Source organism: Puntigrus tetrazona, chromosome 1 (genome assembly GCF_018831695.1).
Source record: "Puntigrus tetrazona isolate hp1 chromosome 1, ASM1883169v1, whole genome shotgun sequence".
Lineage (NCBI taxonomy): Eukaryota > Metazoa > Chordata > Actinopteri > Cypriniformes > Cyprinidae > Puntigrus > Puntigrus tetrazona.
The window spans coordinates 26,103,916-26,126,836 of NC_056699.1; the positions used below are offsets into that span (position 1 = coordinate 26,103,916).

General features: G+C 38.4%; 1 protein-coding gene across 1 annotated transcript in view; it reads left to right on the plus strand.

The window, feature by feature from the left end:
- The window catches only part of tbc1d9 (TBC1 domain family, member 9 (with GRAM domain)), a 23,803-nt gene extending 1,897 nt beyond the window's left edge, over window positions 1-21,906 (plus strand). Inside the window, exons 2-21 of the mRNA XM_043250166.1 lie at window positions 3,696-3,806; window positions 6,201-6,319; window positions 6,397-6,625; window positions 8,147-8,408; window positions 8,516-8,723; window positions 8,928-9,134; window positions 9,501-9,674; window positions 10,656-10,806; window positions 12,339-12,553; window positions 12,633-12,750; window positions 12,846-13,131; window positions 14,089-14,218; window positions 14,306-14,404; window positions 14,478-14,546; window positions 15,640-15,880; window positions 16,850-16,915; window positions 17,209-17,295; window positions 17,384-17,452; window positions 17,540-17,643; window positions 18,476-21,906. Of these exons, the coding sequence (XP_043106101.1) occupies window positions 3,696-3,806; window positions 6,201-6,319; window positions 6,397-6,625; window positions 8,147-8,408; window positions 8,516-8,723; window positions 8,928-9,134; window positions 9,501-9,674; window positions 10,656-10,806; window positions 12,339-12,553; window positions 12,633-12,750; window positions 12,846-13,131; window positions 14,089-14,218; window positions 14,306-14,404; window positions 14,478-14,546; window positions 15,640-15,880; window positions 16,850-16,915; window positions 17,209-17,295; window positions 17,384-17,452; window positions 17,540-17,643; window positions 18,476-19,141 (3,611 nt within the window). The 3' untranslated portion in view covers window positions 19,142-21,906. The remainder of the gene's footprint in view (window positions 1-3,695; window positions 3,807-6,200; window positions 6,320-6,396; window positions 6,626-8,146; window positions 8,409-8,515; window positions 8,724-8,927; window positions 9,135-9,500; window positions 9,675-10,655; window positions 10,807-12,338; window positions 12,554-12,632; window positions 12,751-12,845; window positions 13,132-14,088; window positions 14,219-14,305; window positions 14,405-14,477; window positions 14,547-15,639; window positions 15,881-16,849; window positions 16,916-17,208; window positions 17,296-17,383; window positions 17,453-17,539; window positions 17,644-18,475) is intronic.
- Window positions 21,907-22,921: the final 1,015 nt, after the last annotated feature.

Here is a 22,921-nt window from a genome sequence, read left to right on the forward strand (position 1 = left end):
CGGCGTCAGAGTCAAAACGCTGTGCGTCTACCTCTTTGTGTCTGTCAGTGAGAAAGGACAGACACAAAGCGTACACTAGCGAGGGAGGATGATGTCATCGTTACATAAAAGCGCGAGCTGCGTGCCGGAGAGAGTCGGTGAGCCTGGCACGGCCCAGAAGACTGACCCACAGAGTCCTGGGTAGAGGCCAGAAGTGCTGGGAAAGCGGAGTACGTGTGTGTGTGTGCGTGTGTGTGCGCTTGTTTACATGCGTCAGGCCGTTTCTCATTGCGAACAAAGGCTTCTGAAGCGAGACTTTTCTTGTTGCGGTGGCATTGCCTGGATCTCGGGAATCGTCTCCTCTAGAGATCTCGACCTCGTCTCGAACTGAGCTCGGGTTTCCCGGGCGCTCTCCGTAGCAACTCTCCGGATTCCTTCAAGAAATGTATTGAGCTATAAACCGCTGCGCATCCAGAACAGTTGTGTTTTAATCCGTCGTCTAAAGGCCTGGTGGTTTACGCGCGTCCAGTGCGTTTTATGATCGATATATGATACAAAGTTGATGCTTAAATGATGAATGCTTTAATAAGTCGTTGCGATGTAAGGCAGGGCAACCTTCAAGCCGTCAAACCGCATTTTTAAACCAGCGTTTACATCTTTAATCCGATTTGATCACTAAGACGTCCGGAACAGTTGCAACAGATCGACCGATAATCGGTTTTACCAACATTTTCCCTGATATTCGTGCATAAGCGGATATCGTTTTCTTAAATCAAATCAGAATTGCACGCAAGACCGCCATTAGAAACATGTTCAAATATTAAAAAAAGCTGCATGCTTTAAGTTTAATTAACTTGAGTGCCTTTTAACGAGGTGCACGGCATGACATGACAGCTTGGAAATAGTCGAGTAATCTGCCAAACCGTGTCCCGAAGATGTAACTTCACATAAATTCAAAATAAAAGGCACTCGAATGAGTGCATGATAGACATAAAACAGAAGGAAAACAATATATATCGGTTATCGGGCAAATTATCGGTTATATATATATATATATATATATATATATATATATATATATAAAAACATCGGTTGATCTCTAATTTTCATTTATTATCCAAAGGCCCAGTGTTCTGCGTGCACCCAGAAGGAGCTCAGATGTTTTTCCTGGGGCTAAGTTCGGGTGAAGTCAACGGCTCCTTTGTGTTTTTATGCCATTCGATACACTTGTATCGGGTTGAGGCCGTTCAGGAGAATATTGATTTTGTCCATGCGCTGGTAAGGCTGTTTTTGTCAGAGCGGAGATGAATTCAATTGAGAGCAGAACGTTCTATATTTAGAGTGAGAAAAGACTACAATGAAATGCTCCTCCCACAACTCCTAACAATCCTTACAAGAATCACAGGACAGACTGAACTGTGTTCCCAGGGTTCAGATGTAGGCCGTCAGGGAAACACAAGCATGTCCGTGTAGCTTCAGTGGTCCGTACAGCAGACCCGTAATGAAGTGTGCTCCACTGGAGTTTCCACGTGCAAATGGCTAAAATGCAATGGATTAAAAATGCATTTTTTTGCTTTAGAAACGGCAACAGGATGCCACTTGCTGAATTAAACGTGTTCACCAAGACATCAGTGTACAATACAGCCATTGAAATAATAATGGCTATTTGTTGTTTCATATTTAAAAAAAAAAAAAGGTAGTTTGACCAAAAGAGGATGTGAACATTGCAGATTGACCTCAGCCCAAAGAATACTTATTATTTCTATGCTAGTATAGCATTGATTAATATTTTTTTATATTACATTTTTTATTTTAATTTGAGTAATTTTATGTACTTTTATATTGCATGGAGTGCTTTTTATTTAGAACTACCTTTAACTTAATTTGAATTTTACTTTTAGAAATTTTAGAATTTTTACTTTTAAATTGTAACACATTTTCAGTTAGTAGCTAGTTAGTTTGATCTAACATTTATATTACAGCAAAAATGAACAAAATCATTACCGTAACACTTTACAGTAAGGTGTCATTAAGTTAACAGGAACAAACAATGAACAATACATTTATTAGAGTATTCATCTTCGTTAATAAAAAGTTAAAGTTAATAAAAATGCAACCGTTCATTGTTAGTTCATGTTAACAAACACCACTCGTGATTTCAGTAAATGCCGAAATTAGCCATAACTAAGATTAATAATGCTTGTTCTCAGTTAATTTTAACTAATGAAGTTCTACCACGGTAATTAAAAATAACAACAAACGTTAACGCTGATCGTTATAGATGGAGCGTTTTAACGTTTTGCATTCATTACCTATTCTTTATTATTTTTTAAAATCATTATTTGTATGATTTCATATCCTGCTCTGGTGTGATTGCATCCGAATAGAAATTATTAAAGACTAGTGTGTGTATCAACTTTGCAAGCCTTTGGGACTGTCCAGTCATGCAGCTTAATTAATATTAATGATCCAAGAATAGAATATTTAATATTCATTACACTCAAACTCAGTTAATATAATTCCACGTGTTTGTAAAATATTTTCCTTCAGTCGTAGCGATATAAAATGTCTTAACAATAACGTATTTCTTTACAATGTTTTTTTTTCTAAAAATATACCAGCATAAAAAGAGGCTCATGCGTCATGAAATATGTCAAGGATTTGTCAGAAGGCAGCAGTCGTTTGGTTTTTCCTGTCAAAGGAACCGGAAATACTAGAAACGTTGTATTGAAGAGCGAGCTGAATGTTGTTTGACACGGGGCTCCTTACAGTGCTCTCAAACCTCTGCTCTCTTGTTTCGCAACCAAGGAAACCGTGGCTCATCCGAGCGTACGAAAGCAGGAACGGAAAGTCAAGCGCTCGGGAGGGGGGAGCTCCGGCAGAAACGGGAAGGATCCCGATCGCATTCAACTTTAGCACAATCTGTGATGCCCTGATGCACGTCCCACGCATTTTAGTTTTTATTCCACGTAAAATAAATGGCCTCGAACGCCGTTTTGGCTCGTGCACGTTGGGGTTGGCTGGACCTGGCCGGTCGGGGTCGTGGGTTTTGTGAGAACGAGTGCCGGAGATGAACGGCTCCTCCTCTGATCTGCAGGTGCCTGGCGCTCGGTTAGCGATGCTAGCTCAGGTAGATTCTTCAGATGTGCACATATGTATATCTTCAAAAGGCAGAAGCATAAGGTATGCATACATACATATACGTATGGACAGTGTGCATATATTGTTGCTGAAATTTAGACACGTACTCCACTACGTGCATTAAAAAAAATTACTAACGAGTGCTCTGATTTCGATTTGTACATTTTTATTTGTTTCTGTTCTGTGTTATGTTTTGTAAAGTGATATGTTATCATGTTATATATTTATATTTATATATATATTTATATATATATTTATTTATATATATATATATATATATATATATATATATATATATTTTTTTTTTTTTTTTTTTTTTTTTTTTTTTACCAAAAATACAGTAAAAAACTGTACTATTATGAAATATTAGTCTTGTCTATTTGAATGTATTTTAAAGTGTGATTTATTGCTTTGATCAAAGCTGAATTCACAGCATCATCACTTACATTATTATAAATGTTGAAAACGAAAAATATTATGTGTTTGTTTGCCCCGAGTTGGCTTAAAACGTTGACGGTCATAATGACGATAATGAATTATTAGGCTGATCTGCAGCGCTTTCTGTCTTCTCGCAGGTCTGCTGGTCGGGACCCTTGATGTGGTGCTGGACTCGAGCGCCCGCGTGGCCCCGTACAGGATCCTCTACCAGACCCCGGACTCCCTGGTGTACTGGACCATCGCCCACGGTAACGTACCGCCTCCCGCTCCCGAAGGCATTACCTCATGCTCCAGCGCCTCTAAAGTGCAGGCGGAAGTCAGAAATCAATCTCCACTTTTCGTTCACTCACAGGACGTCTGAAGCTCCGTGCTTCTGTTTAGATGTTGAAAACTCGATCGATGTGTTAAAAACTGTTAGTAATGCAGATTTAGGCGGCACATTGAAACCCAAAAGGATTGTGTTGTAGTGTTTTTACTACGGTAGATAGATTTTGCGCTACACCAATTGTCACAATACTAAAGTTTTTGTACTTGGAGCAATAGCAATAACATTTCTCAGTAGCAGTTTCACAACTTTTGTTATTGCAACATTATTAGTAGTCGAGTATTGCGCTATTTAATTTAATTATTAAATAGAGCGTAATGTTTTAAATTAATTTTATATTTTTAGTAGTTATTAAGCTAAACACAAATGCATTTGTTTAAATGTTAGTGAAATGCAAAAGTAGTAAATACATTAAAATAATGGCAAGTGGCCTTTAGTGTCTTTTTAGTCGGGTACGTTATACATAATAAAAAATTATAATAATAATAAAGTCAAACCAGTATAGTTTATGTAATACAATTACTAATGTGGCAGATATTTTTGCGCAGTAGTGATTTAAGTTATTTGCACACATGCATATGTTATTTACACATAAATAATATAAATAATATATGTATATAATATAATATTCTAAATAAATAATACATTAAAACAGTGAGCCTCTTAAATATTTAAATGTTGTAAAAAGTACTTTCAATCATAAATTAAAAATTAAACTAATTAATATATTATAGATAATTGAAAATAAATAATACTTAAAATATTTTCTTTCAAATAAAAGTTGCATTTAAAAAGTCAAGCACACATTCAGCAATGAACTGAAAGACACATTAAGAGTGAAAAGGTCAGAGCGTGTTGTTAAGGCCTGACAGGACACGGGCTCGTCCCACAGTGCTTACAGTAAGAGCGTCCGAGCCCAGCCCAGGACGTTACGTGTGGAGCTTCCCAGAGGAGCCCAGAGTGCTCTGTTTCGCAGCTAATCTGGTTTACAGGCAGCGAACGCTGCTTCATATTTCACAAGCTCCTACTTTGCTAGCTTCAAGCCATTTGGTAAATCTCTTTATTTAAGGCCGGAAAGCCGTGTGCCTGCTCTGATGTTCTGTGAAAGGCTTTAGCATGACTGTACATCTACATGTTTTTTATTGAAAATGTATTTTCTAAAAGCAATCTTAGGCTTCATTTACAGTATACATTTTTTTTTTTTTTTTTTTTTAAATTTGCAGTTATCTGTATTTTGAGTCTGATTTAAAATAAGAGTCACTCTCTCTCTGTGTATGAAAATATATATATATACACACACACACACACACATATATATATCTACCTGTAACTATAAAGATATTACCTATTATCTTACCTAGTTTATGATTAAGTGTGAATATTATAATTTTTTTAATTTATTTTCTTAATTATTAAATGTTTTTACTAATTTGTTGGTATAAATATATAATCTAATACAGTATTAATACTTATGTAGAATTATGTATACTTATAGAACAATATATATACATATTTTATGATATATATATATATGTATATGTATATATATGTATATATATGTTAATACAATACTACAATACTACACTATATTATATAAAGAACTACATGATTTTTATGTTAATATTATGTAATTTAATTTACCTGTATAAAAATATAAAATAACATTTTTGATTAAATGTAACATTTAATATAAATAATATAAAATAATAAAGAGCAAGAAAGAGAGAAAAATATATACACTAAACATACATGGAACGTAACAATTACTTTTCAGACAATATAAATATTAAATTATCATTATTGTAACATGCACATATGTACGAATTATAAATATTAAAATTATATAAATTTTGTATTAATAATGTTTATATATAATAAATATATATATATATATATATATATATATATATATATATATATATATATATATATATATATACACACACATAGAGAGAGATGTTTATATTAACTTAATATTTTCTTTATATTAACTTATTTAATGTTGTAAAATGTATTTGTGTAGGTGAAATGGCAGATGGAGCGTGGATGCTTCATATTTTTAAATAATTGTGTATTTCCATATTTACCTAATTGCGAGGCACTCGTCACTGAACGCTCTTAATGAATCATTTGGCTCGCCAGTAATGTGTTTGATTAATCGGCCGAGGAGAGCTGCGCTAACACAGAGCTAATTAAAGCAAGAACCCCGGCCCATCTGCCGTTCGGATGAAGTCGCAGCAGATAAAGACTCCGAACGAAATTCATTATCCTAAACGCCCGGATTAGCATTGTTCGACGACGCGTTTGTTTCCCGCAGGGAGCTCTCGCAAGGAGATCACGGAGAACTGGGAATGGCTGGAGCAGAATCTGCTGCAGACGCTCGCCATCTTCGAGAACGAGAACGACATCACCACCTTCGTCAAGGGCAAAATACAGGTGACCCGCTAGCGCCGTTCATTCCGTCGCTGCTCCGCTTTGAGCCATGTTCGTCACGCGAGTGTGTCTGCGTTCAGGGCATCATAGCCGAGTACAACAAGAGCCACGATATCAGAGAAGACGACGACACGGATAAGTTCAAGGAGGCCATCGCTAAGTTTCGCAAGCTCTTCGTCATGCCGGAGGAGGAGAAGCTGGTCAACTATTACTCCTGCAGCTACTGGAAGGGCAAGGTTCCTCGGCAGGGCTGGCTGTACCTCAGCATCAACCACCTCTGCTTTTACTCCTACCTGCTCGGGAAAGAGGGTGAGCACACCGCCGGTGTAATGTGACGTTTCGCTTTTAAATAAAAAGGTCAGGATGTGTCGCTATTGACGACGGGTTTGTTCGGCGCAGAATGAAAAATGCCGTTCCACAACCCCAAAGACCCAAAGGAGCACCAACGAAGATATTTAAAACAAATCTGGCTCTCGAAATGATCCAGAAACGTATTAGATACGGTAAAACCATCAGTGCTTTTTGCGCCCAAAGAAAACTAAAATTGACTCGATCCTTCTTCTCCCGATGGCTTGCGTTGGGAACCTCCTCTGAAATGCTGGGGAGGAGAATGGTTGAGTGAATCATGTTTTTGTTTTCTTTGCACCTCAAAAAGTATTCTCGTAGCGTTGACGCAACATGGATGGCTTTACCAGTGTTTCTGGGAGCTTTTCAGCTGTGTCGCTGTCTGCAGAGGGGTCAGGTAGCTCTCAGATTTCATCAAAAGGTCAGCTAGCTCTCAGATTTCATCAAAAATATCTTAATTTTCGCTCCGAGGATGAACGGAGGTCTTGTGGTTTTGGAACGACACGATGGCGAGTAATTAATGATTGGATTTTTACTTTGGACTCAACTAACCCTTTCAGAGAGAAATCCTCGACTCCGTGGGCAGCGGGGATATTCCCGTGATCAGTGCACAGAAACATCTTAGTACTTAGTTCTGTTCTGCAAACAGAAATGGATTCTAATTGAATGAACTCCCAAAAATAGCAGCCACATTTAGAGAAATTGCATTCAACAAGTAGTTGTTAATGACGTATTGACACAGTGTTGCCAGATATTTCGATAAAATAATTAAACAGTAATTAAGATCCAGATGTGATATCTTTACAAATAAGCCTAAATGACTTACACCTGCCTTCTTTATTATTTCCATAAAATGGGTCTCAGTAGGCGGATCTTAATAAGTATCATTTTTAACAACTTGGCAACCCTTCTGAATATGTTCACTTACTTCCTGTTGACAGTGGTTTAGTTAAAATCACAGAGCAAGTCTCTGGTCAATGTTGTGTTACTTTGATTTAAAAAGTGGGCGCTAAACGCGTGAGAAGGCAAAATGTCGCCATGGTTACAACAAGTTCAATCGTTCTGTTGCACGCTCGTGCAAAACAACAACGTTTAAGATTCACCCCCGTGAGTAAACTCGGTTGTACCTCCTAAACGTTACAGTGTTTACAGTGAGTAGATATTGAGTGTACGGTATTTTACTGTTTATGACTTGTGTTGCTTGTGTCGTGTAAACCAGTGATAATTTAAAATTCAGATTTATGCATCATCTGAAGGCTTAATAAGCTGTCCATTGATGAATGCATGTAAAGTTCTTATAAATGCATATTATTGATCACAAATTTTATTTTGATATATTTATATTTATAGATATATGGAACATGATCTTTACGTAATAGCCTGATGATTTTTGGGTTTTTAAGCTGTGGAGTGTATTGTTGGCGAAATATATCTGCTTCTTATGACTGGTTTTGCGGCCCGTGGTTGACTCTGTGTGTGTCTCAGCTAAGCTGGTGGTCCGCTGGGCCGACGTGACTCAGCTGGAGAAGAGCGCCACGCTGCTGCTGCCGGACATGGTGCGGGTCAGCACACGCTGCAACGAGCACGTCTTCTCCGTCTTCCTCAACATCAACGAGACCTTCAAGCTCATGGAGCAGCTCGCCAACATAGCCATGAGACAGCTGCTGGACAACAAGGGCTTCGAGCAGGACCGCTCTCTGCCCAAACTCAAGAAGAAGTCGCCCAAGAAAGTGTCGGCCCTCAAAAGGTCTGTATATATGTATATATATGTGTGTGTGTGTATTTATATACATATACATATACATAAACTTATAGCAGCCTTTTTCAGCATTACGCTTGTGTTTGCGACTCCAGGGATTTGGACGCCAGGGCTAAAAGCGAGCGATACCGGGCACTTTTCCGCTTGCCGAAAGACGAGAAACTGGACGGCCACACGGACTGCACGCTGTGGACCCCCTTCAACAAGATGCACATCCTCGGACAGATGTTTGTCTCCACTAATTACATCTGCTTCACCAGTAAAGAGGAGACCGCCTGCAGCCTGATCATCCCGCTCCGAGAGGTCAGCCGCTCCCTCCTAAACACGCAAAGCTCACTTTTAATAGGATTTAGGGGCTTTTTTGAAATCAAAATGTAGTTACGCATACGCATGCTCTCAGCCGTCTTTCACAATCTAGTCAGTTCCCGCAGCAGAAAGACTTTTTGATCACTGCACGTCGCGGAAGTAAAATGAGTTTTGCATCCTGTGGCGCTCTCTCTTCGTCAGGTGACCATCGTGGAGAAAGCCGACAGCTGTAACGTCCTTCCCAGCCCCTTGTCCATCAGCACCAAAAACAAAATGACCTTCCTCTTCGCCAACCTCAAAGACCGGGACTTCCTGGTGCAGAGGATCTCCGACTTCCTGCAGCAGACCACCTCCAAAATCTACTTTGAGCGGGAAATCACGGGCAGCCTCAGCAGCTCAGACGACGAGGTGGGAACAATCTGCTTGTATTTACTGCTGATGCTCTTGTTTTTTTTTTTTTTTTTTTTAAAAAAGCATTTATTTGATCAAAAATGCAGCAGAAAATTGTGAGATATTATTCCAATTAAAAATAGCCATTTATTATTGTAATATGTCTTTACCTTAAATTTACCCCTGTGATGTAACACCGAATTTTCAGCATCATTACTCCAGTCTTCAGTGTCACACGATCCTTCAGAAATCATCCTTCTAGACTGATTTGCAGCTCAAGAGCGTTTCTGATTATTAACAGTGTTGATAACAGTTGTTCTGCTTTATGTGCGAAGATACAGTGTGTGTGTGTGTGTGTGTGTGTGTGTGTGTGTGTGTGTGCAGGTGTACTCTCATCAGGGCAGTGTGTTGTCCTGTAGTCCCCAGCGCAGCGCTCTCAGCTCCGAGGGAGACAGCGACAGACAGTTCAATCTCAATGATAACAGGGTTCCCACCGCCACACAGGCCCTGATGACCATGTACCGCCGCCGATCCCCGGAGGACTTCAACCCCAAACTGGTACAGCACCCGCCGTGCATCGTGCAAAATAGACCCGCCAGAGGCTGTGCGTTATACTGATTTTACCACGATTGGTAAAATCAGTACAAACACGGTTAAATCACTGCCATGCATGACCTTGAGTTGCTTTTTGCTTTTATAAAACAACAGGAACAGTTATTTGCTTTTATAAATTAATATTAATTGTCAGAGTAACCAATCTTACATGAAGTTGTGTAGTTCTTGAGCTTAATTATTGGCTGTTTACAAACAACATGTTATTTTTAGTATTTTTTATTATCGTTGATGTATGTTTTTGTTAAAATTTTTAAATTACATTTTATTTTTATGCTTCGTTTTGGTTTCAATTTTTTTATTTGCTGTAATGTCCGTGTAATTCCTATATACGTTTTTATTATTAGTTTATTTATTACTTCAAGTCTAAAACAAAAAGATGCCATTGCAACTTGCTGAAATGAAATGCATGTCAATTTTATATTTTATTTAGTTAAAAAATAATTGGATTGGATTTAGTTAACGATAATACCCCTGGCGTGGTCACAGGTGTTTGTTTATCGCCATTTGAATGCACCCCGTCCAATCAGATGCAGGTCACTCCATTTGTTGTGGTTAAAGGAGGAACTTTAGTAGGACGCACACAGGAAGTACAACCGATGAGAAGACAGAGTACAGCTCGTTCTCTCTGCTGACCCTGCAACAAATGACCTGAAAACCTGCTTAGCCAAGACATTTAATTAAGCCACACGGTATCGTAAGAGCGAAATGCATATAAATCTCGCTAAGACATACATTTTGCATTCAGAATAAGTCATTTCTGGGGGATTTTGCTCTCAAGTTTGTCTAATCTAAAGCTTTTATATACATTAAATACATCGCATTTTTACATTTGAGAATAGAAACTTAACGAAGTTCACAGTTCGCTGGCTCGGCTTCTTTGTCTTCTCAGAGTCAGAGTCTGTGTCTTTATACTCGTGTTTTCAGGCTAAAGAGTTTCTGAAGGAGCAGGCCTGGAAGAATCACTTCACCGAATACGGCCAGGGAGTGTGCATGTACCGCACGGAGAAGACCAAAGAGCTGGTGCTGCAGGGCATCCCGGAGAACATGAGAGGAGAGCTCTGGCTCCTGTTTTCTGGTGAGTCACGCGGATTCAAGCCAGAAATCACCTTCCTTCCGCTGACCTCTCGTGTTGTTGATATAAGAGGCTGTGGCCAATGGCTTTCTGCACATTTACCTGTCATTAGTTTGAAGCTTGTCACGATCCGGACTACATCAATGATGTTTTTATGCAGCCAGTTATTGTCTAAATGAATAAAAAATAACTCTAAATGCGTAAACAAATGTAATATTTTAGTTGGTATAATGAAAATTAAACAATAATGCATTTGAAGTTGGATTTTAAGAACATTGTTTTAGCAAAAATATGCAAAGTAAAAGAAAATATGTCCCAGATTGCATGAAATATGGTTATATTAGATAAAATAGAGGTATATTAAATATATACCTTTTTTTTTAAATTAGAAGAATAAGGCAATTATCCAAAAATTATTTGTGCGTGTGTGTGTGTGTGTGTATGTATATATATATATATATATATATATATATATATATATATATATATATATATATATATATATATATATATATATATATATATATATATATATATTTATTTATTTATTTATTTATTTATTTATTTATTTTTTATTCTACAAGAAGCAATTAAGATCACTTAAGATCATGTAAAATCTGCATCATGAAGCAAAACCAGCCACTGCGCTAGACAGTATTCAAACCCAAAACCCTGGACACATTGAAAGGTGTTTACTCTCTTTTACTTTTGCATGCACCTGTTTTGTCGTGTGGTCGTCCTGTGGTTCAGTGCACGTATCTGTCTATCTAATACAGCACTGCTTCCTGTTTGTTAGATGTGAGCGTCTTATTCCGAAGAGTCACACACACACACACGCACACACACACACACACACACACTTCAAAGCTGTATAGTCCAGTGCACAAACTGAAACACATGACTGCACAAGCACACGTCTGTGGCAGTAAACAAACAGCTGCCTTGTTTCTGTCACAGCTTTCTAAATGAGCAACATTACAGCATGATGAAATCACGGGATTACTTTGAAAAACTACGTGCTTCTCATGATTTAAAGAAGTTCAGCTAATAATGGTTAATATTGCATAATTGACAATAACTGTTATGTGATTTAATATCAGCATATTTAGGTACTCATGTCAAAGAATAAGAATGAGCAGGTTGTAAATGACAATATACATATATGTGTATATATATATGTGTGTGTGTGTGTGTGTCTATATATATATATATATATATAGTTTTTTAAAGAGTTTTTAAAGAAAGGTGTCAAAAAAAAAACGTATATATATATATATATATATATATATATATATATATATATATATATATATATATATATATATATATATATATATATATTAGTCAAATAATTTTTCCATGCCATATAAAGGGCCTTTGGTGATGATGAATAGCTGGTTTTATTGCTTAAAATGAAATAAAGCACAGGAATTAAAATCACTCGTATAGCTGAGCTCATCATGACCCAGTAAATGTTTTCTCTCTCGTTTTGTGCTGTTGATAAGCTGATTGTTTGTGTATATTGGTGTGCACAGGGGCGATTAACGAGATGGCCACTCATCCCGGTTATTATGAGGATCTGGTGGAGAAGTCGATGGGGAAGTACAATCTGGCCACGGAGGAGATCGAGAGAGACCTGCACCGCTCTCTCCCAGAGCATCCGGCCTTTCAGAACGAGATGGGCATCGCCGCTCTGCGTCGAGTCCTCACCGCATACGCCTTCCGCAACCCCAACATCGGCTACTGCCAGGCACGCTGCGCCAAAACACGCCTTCTGAGCTGAACACGCTCACAGCTCGCTCGTAACCCCGCTCTGTCGTCTCCCACAGGCCATGAACATCGTGACCTCCGTCCTGCTGCTGTACGCTAAAGAGGAAGAGGCCTTCTGGCTGCTGGTGGCCTTGTGTGAGCGCATGCTTCCTGACTACTACAACACCAGAGTCGTGGGTGAGCTCCCGCGTCCCGCGATTTCAGTTAATTGTAAATTTGTGAAAAAATGTAGCCGTTTTGCTAGACACCGAGCGTGTTTGTGTGCGTCTCAGGAGCTTTGGTGGACCAGGGTGTGTTCGAGGAGCTGGCTCACGTCTACGTTCCTCAGCTGTACGACTGCATGCAGGCTCTGGGCGTCATCTCCACCATCTCTCTGTCCTGGTTCCTCACACTCTTCCTCTCCGTCATGCCCTTCGAGAGCGCCGTGGTGGTGGTCGACTGCTTCTTCTACGAGGGCATCAAGGTCATCTTCCAGCTAGCTTTGTCGGTGCTCGATGCTAACATCCATCAGCTTCTGAGCTGCAAAGACGACGGAGAGGCCATGACCATCCTGGGCAGGTAGGACCCCTGCATACTAAGTATGGTATATGTGTATGCAGTGTACTACTTAGGGACTGTACGTTAAAATATATACTGTATATATGGTAATATAAGTGACTATACTGTAATATGTGTATATAGTGTACTAGAAAGGGACTATTCTGTAGTATGTAATGTACTATGTAGGCTCAGTGCTGTAGTATGTAGTGTACTATGAAGTGACTGTAATGTAGTGTGTGTATATAGTGTGGGACTATATAGTAGGCTACAACTGGACTGTTCTGTAGTATGTGTGCATGCAGTGTGCTTCAAAGGGACTGTTCTGTAATATGTGTGCATGCAGTGTACTTCAAAGGGACTGTTCTGTAGTATGTGTGCATGCAGTGTACTTCAAAGGGACTGTTCTGTAGTATGTGTGCATGCAGTGTACTTCAAAGGACTGTTCTGTAATATGTGTGCATGCAGTGTACTTCAAAGGGACTGTTCTGTAGTATGTGTGCATGCAGTGTACTTCAAAGGACTGTTCTGTAATATGTGTGCATGCAGTGTACTTCAAAGGGACTGTTCTGTAGTATGTGTGCATGCAGTGTACTTCAAAGGGACTGTTCTGTAGTATGTGTGTATACGGTGTACTACAAAGGGGCTGTACTGTAGTGTGTATATATATATATGTGTATATATATATATGTGTATATATATATGTGTATATATATATGTGTATATATATATATATGTATATATATATATATATATATATATATATATATATATATATATATATATATATATATATATATATATATATATATATATATATATATATATATGTGTATATGTGTGTATGTATTCAGTGTACTACAAAGGTACTATTCCTTACTATGTGTGTATTTAGTGTACTACAAAGGGAGTACCTGTGTATATCTGATTTTCTTGATTTTGCGGACTCAACCGTGTGTGTGTGTGTGTGTGTTGTAGGTATCTGGACAGCGTGACCAATAAGGACAGCACTCTTCCTCCAATCCCTCATCTTCACTCTCTCCTGACGGATAACGGCGAGCCTCACCCCGAGGTGGACATCTTCAAACTAGTGCGCAGCTCCTACGAGGTGCGGTTTTTTTTTCTCTTTCTCTCCAGCTCTCGACTTGCGTGTCACACGCGTCGCTCGTTTGCTGAAGTTCTTTGTGATCTGCAGAAGTTCGGCTCCATCCGGGCGGATGTGATCGAGCAGATGCGTTTCAAACAGAGGCTGAGAGTGATCCAGGCCATCGAGGACACCACCAAACGCAACGTGGTAATCAGACCGTCTCCGTGTGCATTATTAGCCCTCGGTCGGAGGATCTGTGCCTCATCCTCTGCTTGTGCAGGTGCGGACCATCGTGACGGAGACGCCCTTCAGCATCGACGAGCTGGAGGAGCTCTACACACTCTTTAAGGTCGGTCCCACGACGAGGTCATGAATCACCCAATAACTCCGTGATCTGAGATAATGGCTCCTCTGTGCAGGATCTGAAGGACGGATTGTGTGCGTTAATATATCGCAGATGGTTGAGTTTTATTAGAGCCGTGTATCTTCGTCTCGGGCAGCTCTTCGGGACGTTTGTTAGGGGTTTCTTGCGTCTGGATCAAAGCCACTTCTGTCCCAAATGTCTTGTTAATTTAAAGGAATAAAAGTGGCTATGAATCATAGGATGCTTTTCATATGGCAGCAATAAAAAGGCTCAGAACGAATGATGCCACCTAGCCAAAGTAAAACCATTATAATGTTATTTACTTCATGATAGTAATTAATACAGTGGAATTAATATAACAAAAAAATTGTATTTTGATTATACATGCTGTTATTGCAACCTTATTTTACTGAGGATGTCATTTAATATTTCTTGCAAAATAGTTTATTATTATTATCTGTATTCATATTATTATTATAAATGCGGTTATTTTTGTATTTTTATTCTTGATATTTTTGCCAATATTAGTCATATAAATTTATAATATTATTATTATTATTATTATTATTATTATTACCATGTGTTTTTGGAATAGTATCTATTATCAATATATAGACTTAAATATATATTTATATATATATATATATTTTTTTTTACCTTTTTTCGTTTTACAGAGATTATTGTTGTTATATTTATTGACATTTATCATTTTTAATTAATTATTATATTTTATAATAATAATCATAATAATTAAGTCATTATTTATTACATTTAATTATTAATTAAAATAGCATGCAATTTTTTTTTATCTTTATCGAGATGGTCTTATTTATTGGTTTATTATTATTATTATTATTATTATTATTATTATTATTATTATTTTGTAAATGATTTTCATTCTTTTTATTTTGCTTTTGCGACTATTTTGGTCATATTTATTTATAAATATTTATAAAACATACATATTTACTGGTACTTAAATCACTCATCCAGCCTTAAAGCCTCAATCTAAAGTACAGAAGTAAAACAGGTGTCCAGTGCGTCCACGTTTAAACTCTACGTGCTGAATGACCCTCAGGCCGAGCATCTGACCAGCTGTTACTGGGGCAGCACCAGTAACCCCATGAGCCGGCACGACCCGAGCCTGCCGTACCTGGAGCAGTACCGCATCGATCTGGAGCAGTTCAAGGCGCTGTTTGCTCTGCTCTTCCCCTGGGCCTGCGGCACGCACACGGACGACCTGGCCCTGCGCTTCTTCCGTCTGCTGGACCACAACACAGACGCCCTCATCAACTTCAGAGAGTTCATCAGCGGCCTCAGTGAGTGCTTCGTCATCTCTTCCTATACCTGTCACCCTGGAGCGCAAAAGTGGGGTGTATTTGTTGCAGTAAGCAAAAATTCGGCACTGGTCGGGGTCAAAATGATTTTTCTTTTATGCCGAAAATCATCAGGTGTTCCACAGAGGAGACATTTTGTGCATTTTCCACTGTAAATATATCAAAACTTTCATTTTTATTAGTAATATGCATGGCTACATATTGCATTCGGACAACTTTAAAGGGGATTTTCTCCATTTTTCTCAGATTTTCAAATAGTATCTATGTATAGTATATATCTAGGTATAGTACAGTAAATATCGTCCTGTCCTAGCGTACCATATATCACTGGCAAGCTGATTTATTCAGTTTTTACATGTATAAGTCTTGGTCTATATGTACCCTTGTGGCTGGTTTTGTGGTGCCGGGTCACATGTGTAATTAAAGCAGCTTCTGGAAGAACGCAGGGCGGGATTCAGTCGTTGTCCCTCTGGACTGGATCGTCTTGTCGGATCACCGCAGAAGAGAAGAGATGTTGTTGCAAGAGGGAGGGAAGAAGTCATTTTGGTTAAAGAGTATGATGAGGGAACATGCATTATTAAAAATCAAGATGTACACGCATAAAGTATTTATGGTAAACACTGCAGCGTTGCATAAAAACAAAAGGAAGTTGATTTTTTATTTAATGGTGGCTTTACATAAAAGCAACTTATTGAAGTTTAGAAGGAAAAAAAGCATTAAAAATGTACGTTTTATTATTATAATATTAGTATTATTATATACAAATATTTTATTATTATAGTGAATTAAAAATGTATTATTCCATGACATTTTCATTTTCTAAAAATTCTTAATTTTCAACAATTCTATAAGTGGACCCTGGGTAAAAAAAAACAAACAAACAAAAAAAAAAACTTAAATTAAATATTAGCTTTTTTTTTTTTTAATTAACCAGCTTGCTTTCTATCGTAGGTGTCCTGTGTCACGGGGACCTGACGGAAAAACTCAAATTTCTGTACAAGATTCACGTACTTCCAGGTGGGTGTAAAAAGAGAAAATAAAAAGTAAAACATTGCAGGAATGCAGTTCAGACCGGTCCTTGCTGGTTTATTATTTTGTGTTCTGTGCCATAACTGAGAGATTATCGGTTGTGTTTCTCTTCTGTGAGCGGGAACGTGGGTAAAAAAGCAGAAATGAAAGTGAAGAGGGATGTTTTGAATTAATTGAGCGTGTCTGGGTTAAATTTGGCCCTCAGATAAACAGAATAGCACTTAAGGATGATTCAAGGAAATGTTTGGAATTAGACTGAATGCGTTTGTCGTTCTCCTCAGAGCTGCATCAGGAGCAGGAGGAGCCCGACTCTGCGTGTGAAGCTATGCAGTATTTTTTTGAGGACATCACCCCAGAGACCTCCAGCGGTACTGCTGCATGCTCACGCTTACCACACGGTGAAAATGATGCTTGATGCCGAGTCCAGAAACTGATGCTTTGACCCCTTGTTGATAGGCCTCGACCAGAAGAACAGAGCGGAGAAGGACGAAGGTTTCGTGGGAGTCACCTTTAAAAGTGAAAAGGGTGGGAGAACACTTCTTGTTTGAATCAGAGCTAATGTTTGATGCTGGAGAGCCGTTTAAATGTGCAACGCTTTCGTCTTCCGTGTAGTTAAGAAAATGCACACTCCAGATTACCGCACGTACCTCCGCCTGTGGAACCAGGAGACCAAAGCAAAGTTAGAGAGCATGAAGGATCTGCCCAAACTCAACCAGGTACCTCCGCAGGTTCCCTTTTCACAACCTGTTGAATGTAGAGGAACGTCTCTTCGGAGGCGGAGCAAGAACGATCGCAAACACACAACCCGAGAATTGTTGATTCACGAAGTAAATGTTTAAAATTAATGTGCACTTAAATGTGATGGGAAAATGTTTTATTTTTACATGTAGGTTTATATGTAAATGTAATTTATATGTATGCATTTATATAATTTTTCTGAATTAAATACTAAATGTGTGTGCATTTATATATACATAATAAACATACACAGTATGCATGCAAAAAAAACAGCACTATTTAAATTTTTTTGCTTTTACATATTATTTAACAATAATGTAGACTGATTTAGATAAATAGACCATATTTAATATAACAGGATATATAATATTATGTAATATTTAATATATTACAATATAAAATATGTTGGTTTTAATAATTGCTAATAATATTTTGATTATATATATATCTCAATGATCAATTCAATATTTATTCAAATCAATTGAAATATTATTAGCAATCAACATTATATTATAATGTAATTAAATGGAATTTAATTACACTGTAATATATATATATATATATATATATATATATGTGTGTGTGTGTGTGTATACATATATATATATATATATATATATGTATATATATATATAAATTTTATTTTATTAAATTAATTAAAACGTAATTCATATAATAATTGGCATTAATGGTGGCTTTAATTTTGCTATTATCCAACAAAACTCAATAAGTAAATGTACTGCAAAACAAGATGCTCAGTTTATTTATTCCTGGGCTGTTATGACGAATCTGTTACCTCTCCTTCTTCAGAGTCAGTTCATCGAGCTGTGCAAAACTCTGTACAACATGTTCAGCGAGGATCCCAGCGAGCAGGAGCTGTATCACGCCACGGCCACGGTCACCAGCCTGCTGCTGGAGATGGGAGAGGTGGGCAAGCTCTTCAGCAGCCAGCCTCACAAGAGCGACGAGGAAGAGGACGAGGAGGATGAGGACGAGCGCGTCCCGCCGAGCCGGAGCCAGCCGGAGCGAGCGGCGCGCCGCAGAGACACGGCTCCCTCGGAAGACGTCCGGCCGGAGGACTCCTCCCCCCGAGACACGGCCACGTCCTCGGCCATGCTCATCTCCGACGACGAGACCAAAGACGACACGTCCGTGTCCTCCTACTCCGTCCTGAGCGCCGGCTCGCACGAGCTGCAGTGCGAGGACATCGCAGAGGACACCGTGCTCATCCGCAGTGGCGCGGCGGCCGCCGGGCGTCACGGGAGGAGCCGTCTGCCTCACAGCGCCAGCATCGATAAGGACTGGGCCATCACCTTCGAGCAGTTCCTGGCCTCGGTGCTCACCGAACAAGCCCTGGTGCAGTACTTCGAGAAGCCCGTGGATGTCGCCGCGCGAATAACCAACGCCAAGAACGTCCGCAAGGTGGGACACCAACACATGTCCGTCAGTGACTACGAGATCTCGCTATCGGGATAGAAACTCTTACCTCGGCGTTTGGGGGTTAAAGGAGGAGTTAAGATCTGAGCATCGTTTACTCACTTTTGCGTTCCGAACCTGGCTAGTTTTTCGCCAAAAGTTAATGCTAGTTTCTCCGAACATTGAAAGGGGGCGGTGTAATGATAAGTCGATTAATGGAGCGTTTCTGTGTTTTTGAATCAATTCTAGACTTGGCTCTCAACAGCAGATGGCGCTCTCCGCTGGTTTTTAAGTGCTCATGAAGAAGAGCTCTGGTGTATTTGCGCCTCTGCTTTTATGACACAAGATTAAAGGAACATACCATTTCTTTAGAAAACAGGCTCCTTCTCCAACTCCCTTAGAGTTGACAGTCGATCCTAACAGTCGAGTTTCGCCGGTTTCGAACCCATTCAGCTTCTAGCTGTAGCTTAGCATAGATCATTGAATCCGATTAGACCGTTAGCGTCACACTCAAAAGAGCTTCGATATTTTTCCTATTTAAAACGTAACTCTCTTGTAGTTGCATCGTGCACCAAGACTGATGAAAAAATTTAAAGTTGTGATTGAATATATAGTTCCTGGTCATATCAGTGTAGAAAATCGCAACTTTTCGTTTTTGAACGAGGCGCTAACGGTCTAATCGGATTCAATGATCTATGCTAAGCTACAGCTAGAAGCGCTGGGCCAGACCCCGGACATCGGCTGAATGGGTTCGAAAACCGCGAAACTCGACCGTTAGGATCGACTGTCAACTCTAAGGGAGTTGGAGAACGATTCCAGAGAGAATAGCCTTGCATTCGGAGAACCACAGACTTGTTTTATCGCTACACCCCTAGAAACCATCGACATGACAAGAAGCACCATAAAATTAGACGTGGACACTACATAGTGAGTTTTCTGAAGCCATACGCTAGTATATTAAAGTTTGTGTGTTTCTCTCACGTTTTATGAATTTAGAGATTTTATAAAAAAAATAATGGCCGTATTTACGACGTCCGGTGTCGGTTTGAAATGTTGTATGCTCTGTTTGATCTTCTGTGTTTTACGAGGTTGGCTGTTTTTGCGGCGAACGTTTAGCACACAAAAACTCAGCTTAAATTTAGCGTCTTTCTTACTTTTAAGACTTTTTGTAACAATTTTATAAGCCGCTTTTATGATGCTTCCTTGTCATCCCCAAGAGGTCGCGGTGTTTTATTTCGCATTTTATTCGTGGCTTGAAATTTTCAGGACAGTTTCACCCCAAAAAATTCATGCGCTTTCGCGTTTTTCTGTCGGCGAACCTAAATAAAAACGTGTTTTCTAAAGCCATAAACTAGCAAATAACCCATTTTACGACTTTAGACATTTATCTGCCGTTCGTGTGATGTTTTAGCGTCCTGTTTTGGAGCTTGAAATCTCCTTTCCCCGTTGTACGGAAATGAGCAGCCTGGACATTCGGTTAAATATCTCCTTTTGCGTTCTACCTTAAGAAACAGCCTCGTGCGGCTCTGGAACGACGCAAAGGTCAGAAAACGATGGCAGTACTTTTTATTTTTGATCTCCCCTTAAATCAGCGGGAAGCTTCAAAGGCTCGATGTTGGCGTGAGCTCGTTTGGGAACGGACAGTAATGAGTTTCCCGGGGGATCGTCTTTGATCCGAGGACGGAGGGGCCGTGAAGTGACCGACACGATGACCTTTTTACCTGTACAAAGTCTGAGAGGACCTGTTGTATACTACAACGCGCTTGATGTACTTTATATACAGAAGTGGTTACTAATAATATCTAACGCAGTTAGGCTGTTTATCATAGTAATCGTGTCTAGAATAGCTCACTAGTCCTGAGATGAAACACCTTCTTAATCTGCATTAGTGTTTTATGTTCTAATAAAAGTATCTAAATCTCAAAAAAAAAAAAAAAAAAAAAAAAAGTCATTTAAGAAGCAAAACGGTATGCAAGAATTAAAGGTAAAGGCATTTATTTATTTTATTTTATTAATTTTTTTTTTTCAAGGATGGACCCAATAAAAAGTATATATATATATATTTATTCTAAAACCAAGATAAGAATGAAAATATACAATATTTGCACAAACAAACAGTACATTCAACTTTATATTTATTTTACAATAGAATGTTTTCTGAGATCTTGTGTGCTGTTGCTTTTCGAGCGTCTCCTGAAGATTTAGATATTTTTACTTACTGAAATAAGGCAAAAATACAGATTAAGGTTTGGTTTGGTTTTCTAGTACAGTATAGTAGATGATCTTTAACGTGAGAGAGCGCTCGCTGTCTGTGATATTTAACACGGGAAGGTTTTCTAAATCGTCCGTAATTTCCCAGATCGGTCTTTTCTCTCTTCCTCTCTCGATTCCTTGCACCTGCACTTTGGGTTTTTCTTCTCTGTGAGTGGTTGAGGATGTTTTTGATCTCAGATCTGAAGCGGCTGAGAGGTCGACGCAGTCCAGCCGGCTTTGATTTCTGATTCACAGTGTTTGCTGGAGACTATGATTGTGTACAGTTTTTATTTCTCACCGGGCATGTGGCATGTCTGTGCACCTTCTCGTAACTTATTGTTTGATTGTTTTAGGTTTTTTTTTTTTAAATACTTTGTTTCATGCTGCTGTTTTTAGGATTACGTGGTTCAGATCGACCTGTACGTGATTCAGATCACTTCAGCCATTAAAAGTTTGAATGGAAACATCCTGTCCTGTTATCAAAAACTCTCCTTTTCTGTTTCATTTGTTGTGTACAGTATTGCAGTAAAACACGTGGGGTAAAACGATTGAAAATAAAGTGTTTATTATTATTTTTTCCCCATATGCTCTGTATTATATAACACTCGGGACATGCTGTGATTTTAAATAAGCACACCTTAAGCATAGATTAAATTAAATCTTAAGTCTTAGTAAGATAGCTTTAAGCCAGAATGGGTAACGTAGATGCAGATTATTAATTAAAGGTGTCACAAAAGTATCTAGTTAACTGATTATTAAATTTTGGTTAGTCGTTAATAACGAACAATTAATATTTTCTTGATTTAATAAACTGAATGTCACTTTATTTTAAGGTTACACCTATTAGTTGCTTATTAGCATGCATATCACTATAATATTAGCCATTTATTAGTGCTTATTAAGCACATATTAATGCCTTATTCTGTATCTATAAGCCTATCTAATACTTAAACTACCTCACTATTAACAAGCCGCAAATTAATTGAGGAAGAAGTCGTATTTAATTAAAAATAGTGTTATTTATTCTGAAGTGTTACCACAATGTATTTTAATTTAATAAATTAATTATTACATTTGATGATTAGTTAAATTGTAAATCTGCAAAAAAAAAAAAAAAAAAATTGAATATTTTTTGTGTGTGTATTAAAGTTAAATGTTTTTTTAGTGTATTTTCTACAATGAATATTATTCAACATTCTTTTTATGTATCTGTGTGTATTTGGATTTACTTTTTAAATTTCATGCATTTTTTTTTTTTTCATTTTTATAATTATTATTATATTTGTCGTTGCTCTTCTTGTTATAGTTTTATTACTTTTTATTTATTTATTTATTTTATTTATTTATTTTATTTACGGCTGATTCTGTGTTGCTGTTGTTTTTCTGCTGGGTCATGCTGAGCGCGGCTGCACTTAAGCGTTTGTCCACTGGAGGCCGGAGACTGGACCGAGGCCCGGTGTTTGTGGCTGTCCAGAGTTCAGCGCTGTGTCCTGAACGAAGCGGCGTGACGCTCAGAGGGTGTGAGCGCAGGCGTCCAATCACACGAGCGGCCCGGAGCTAGCCGAAGAGTGCTGCGTCTAACTCTCC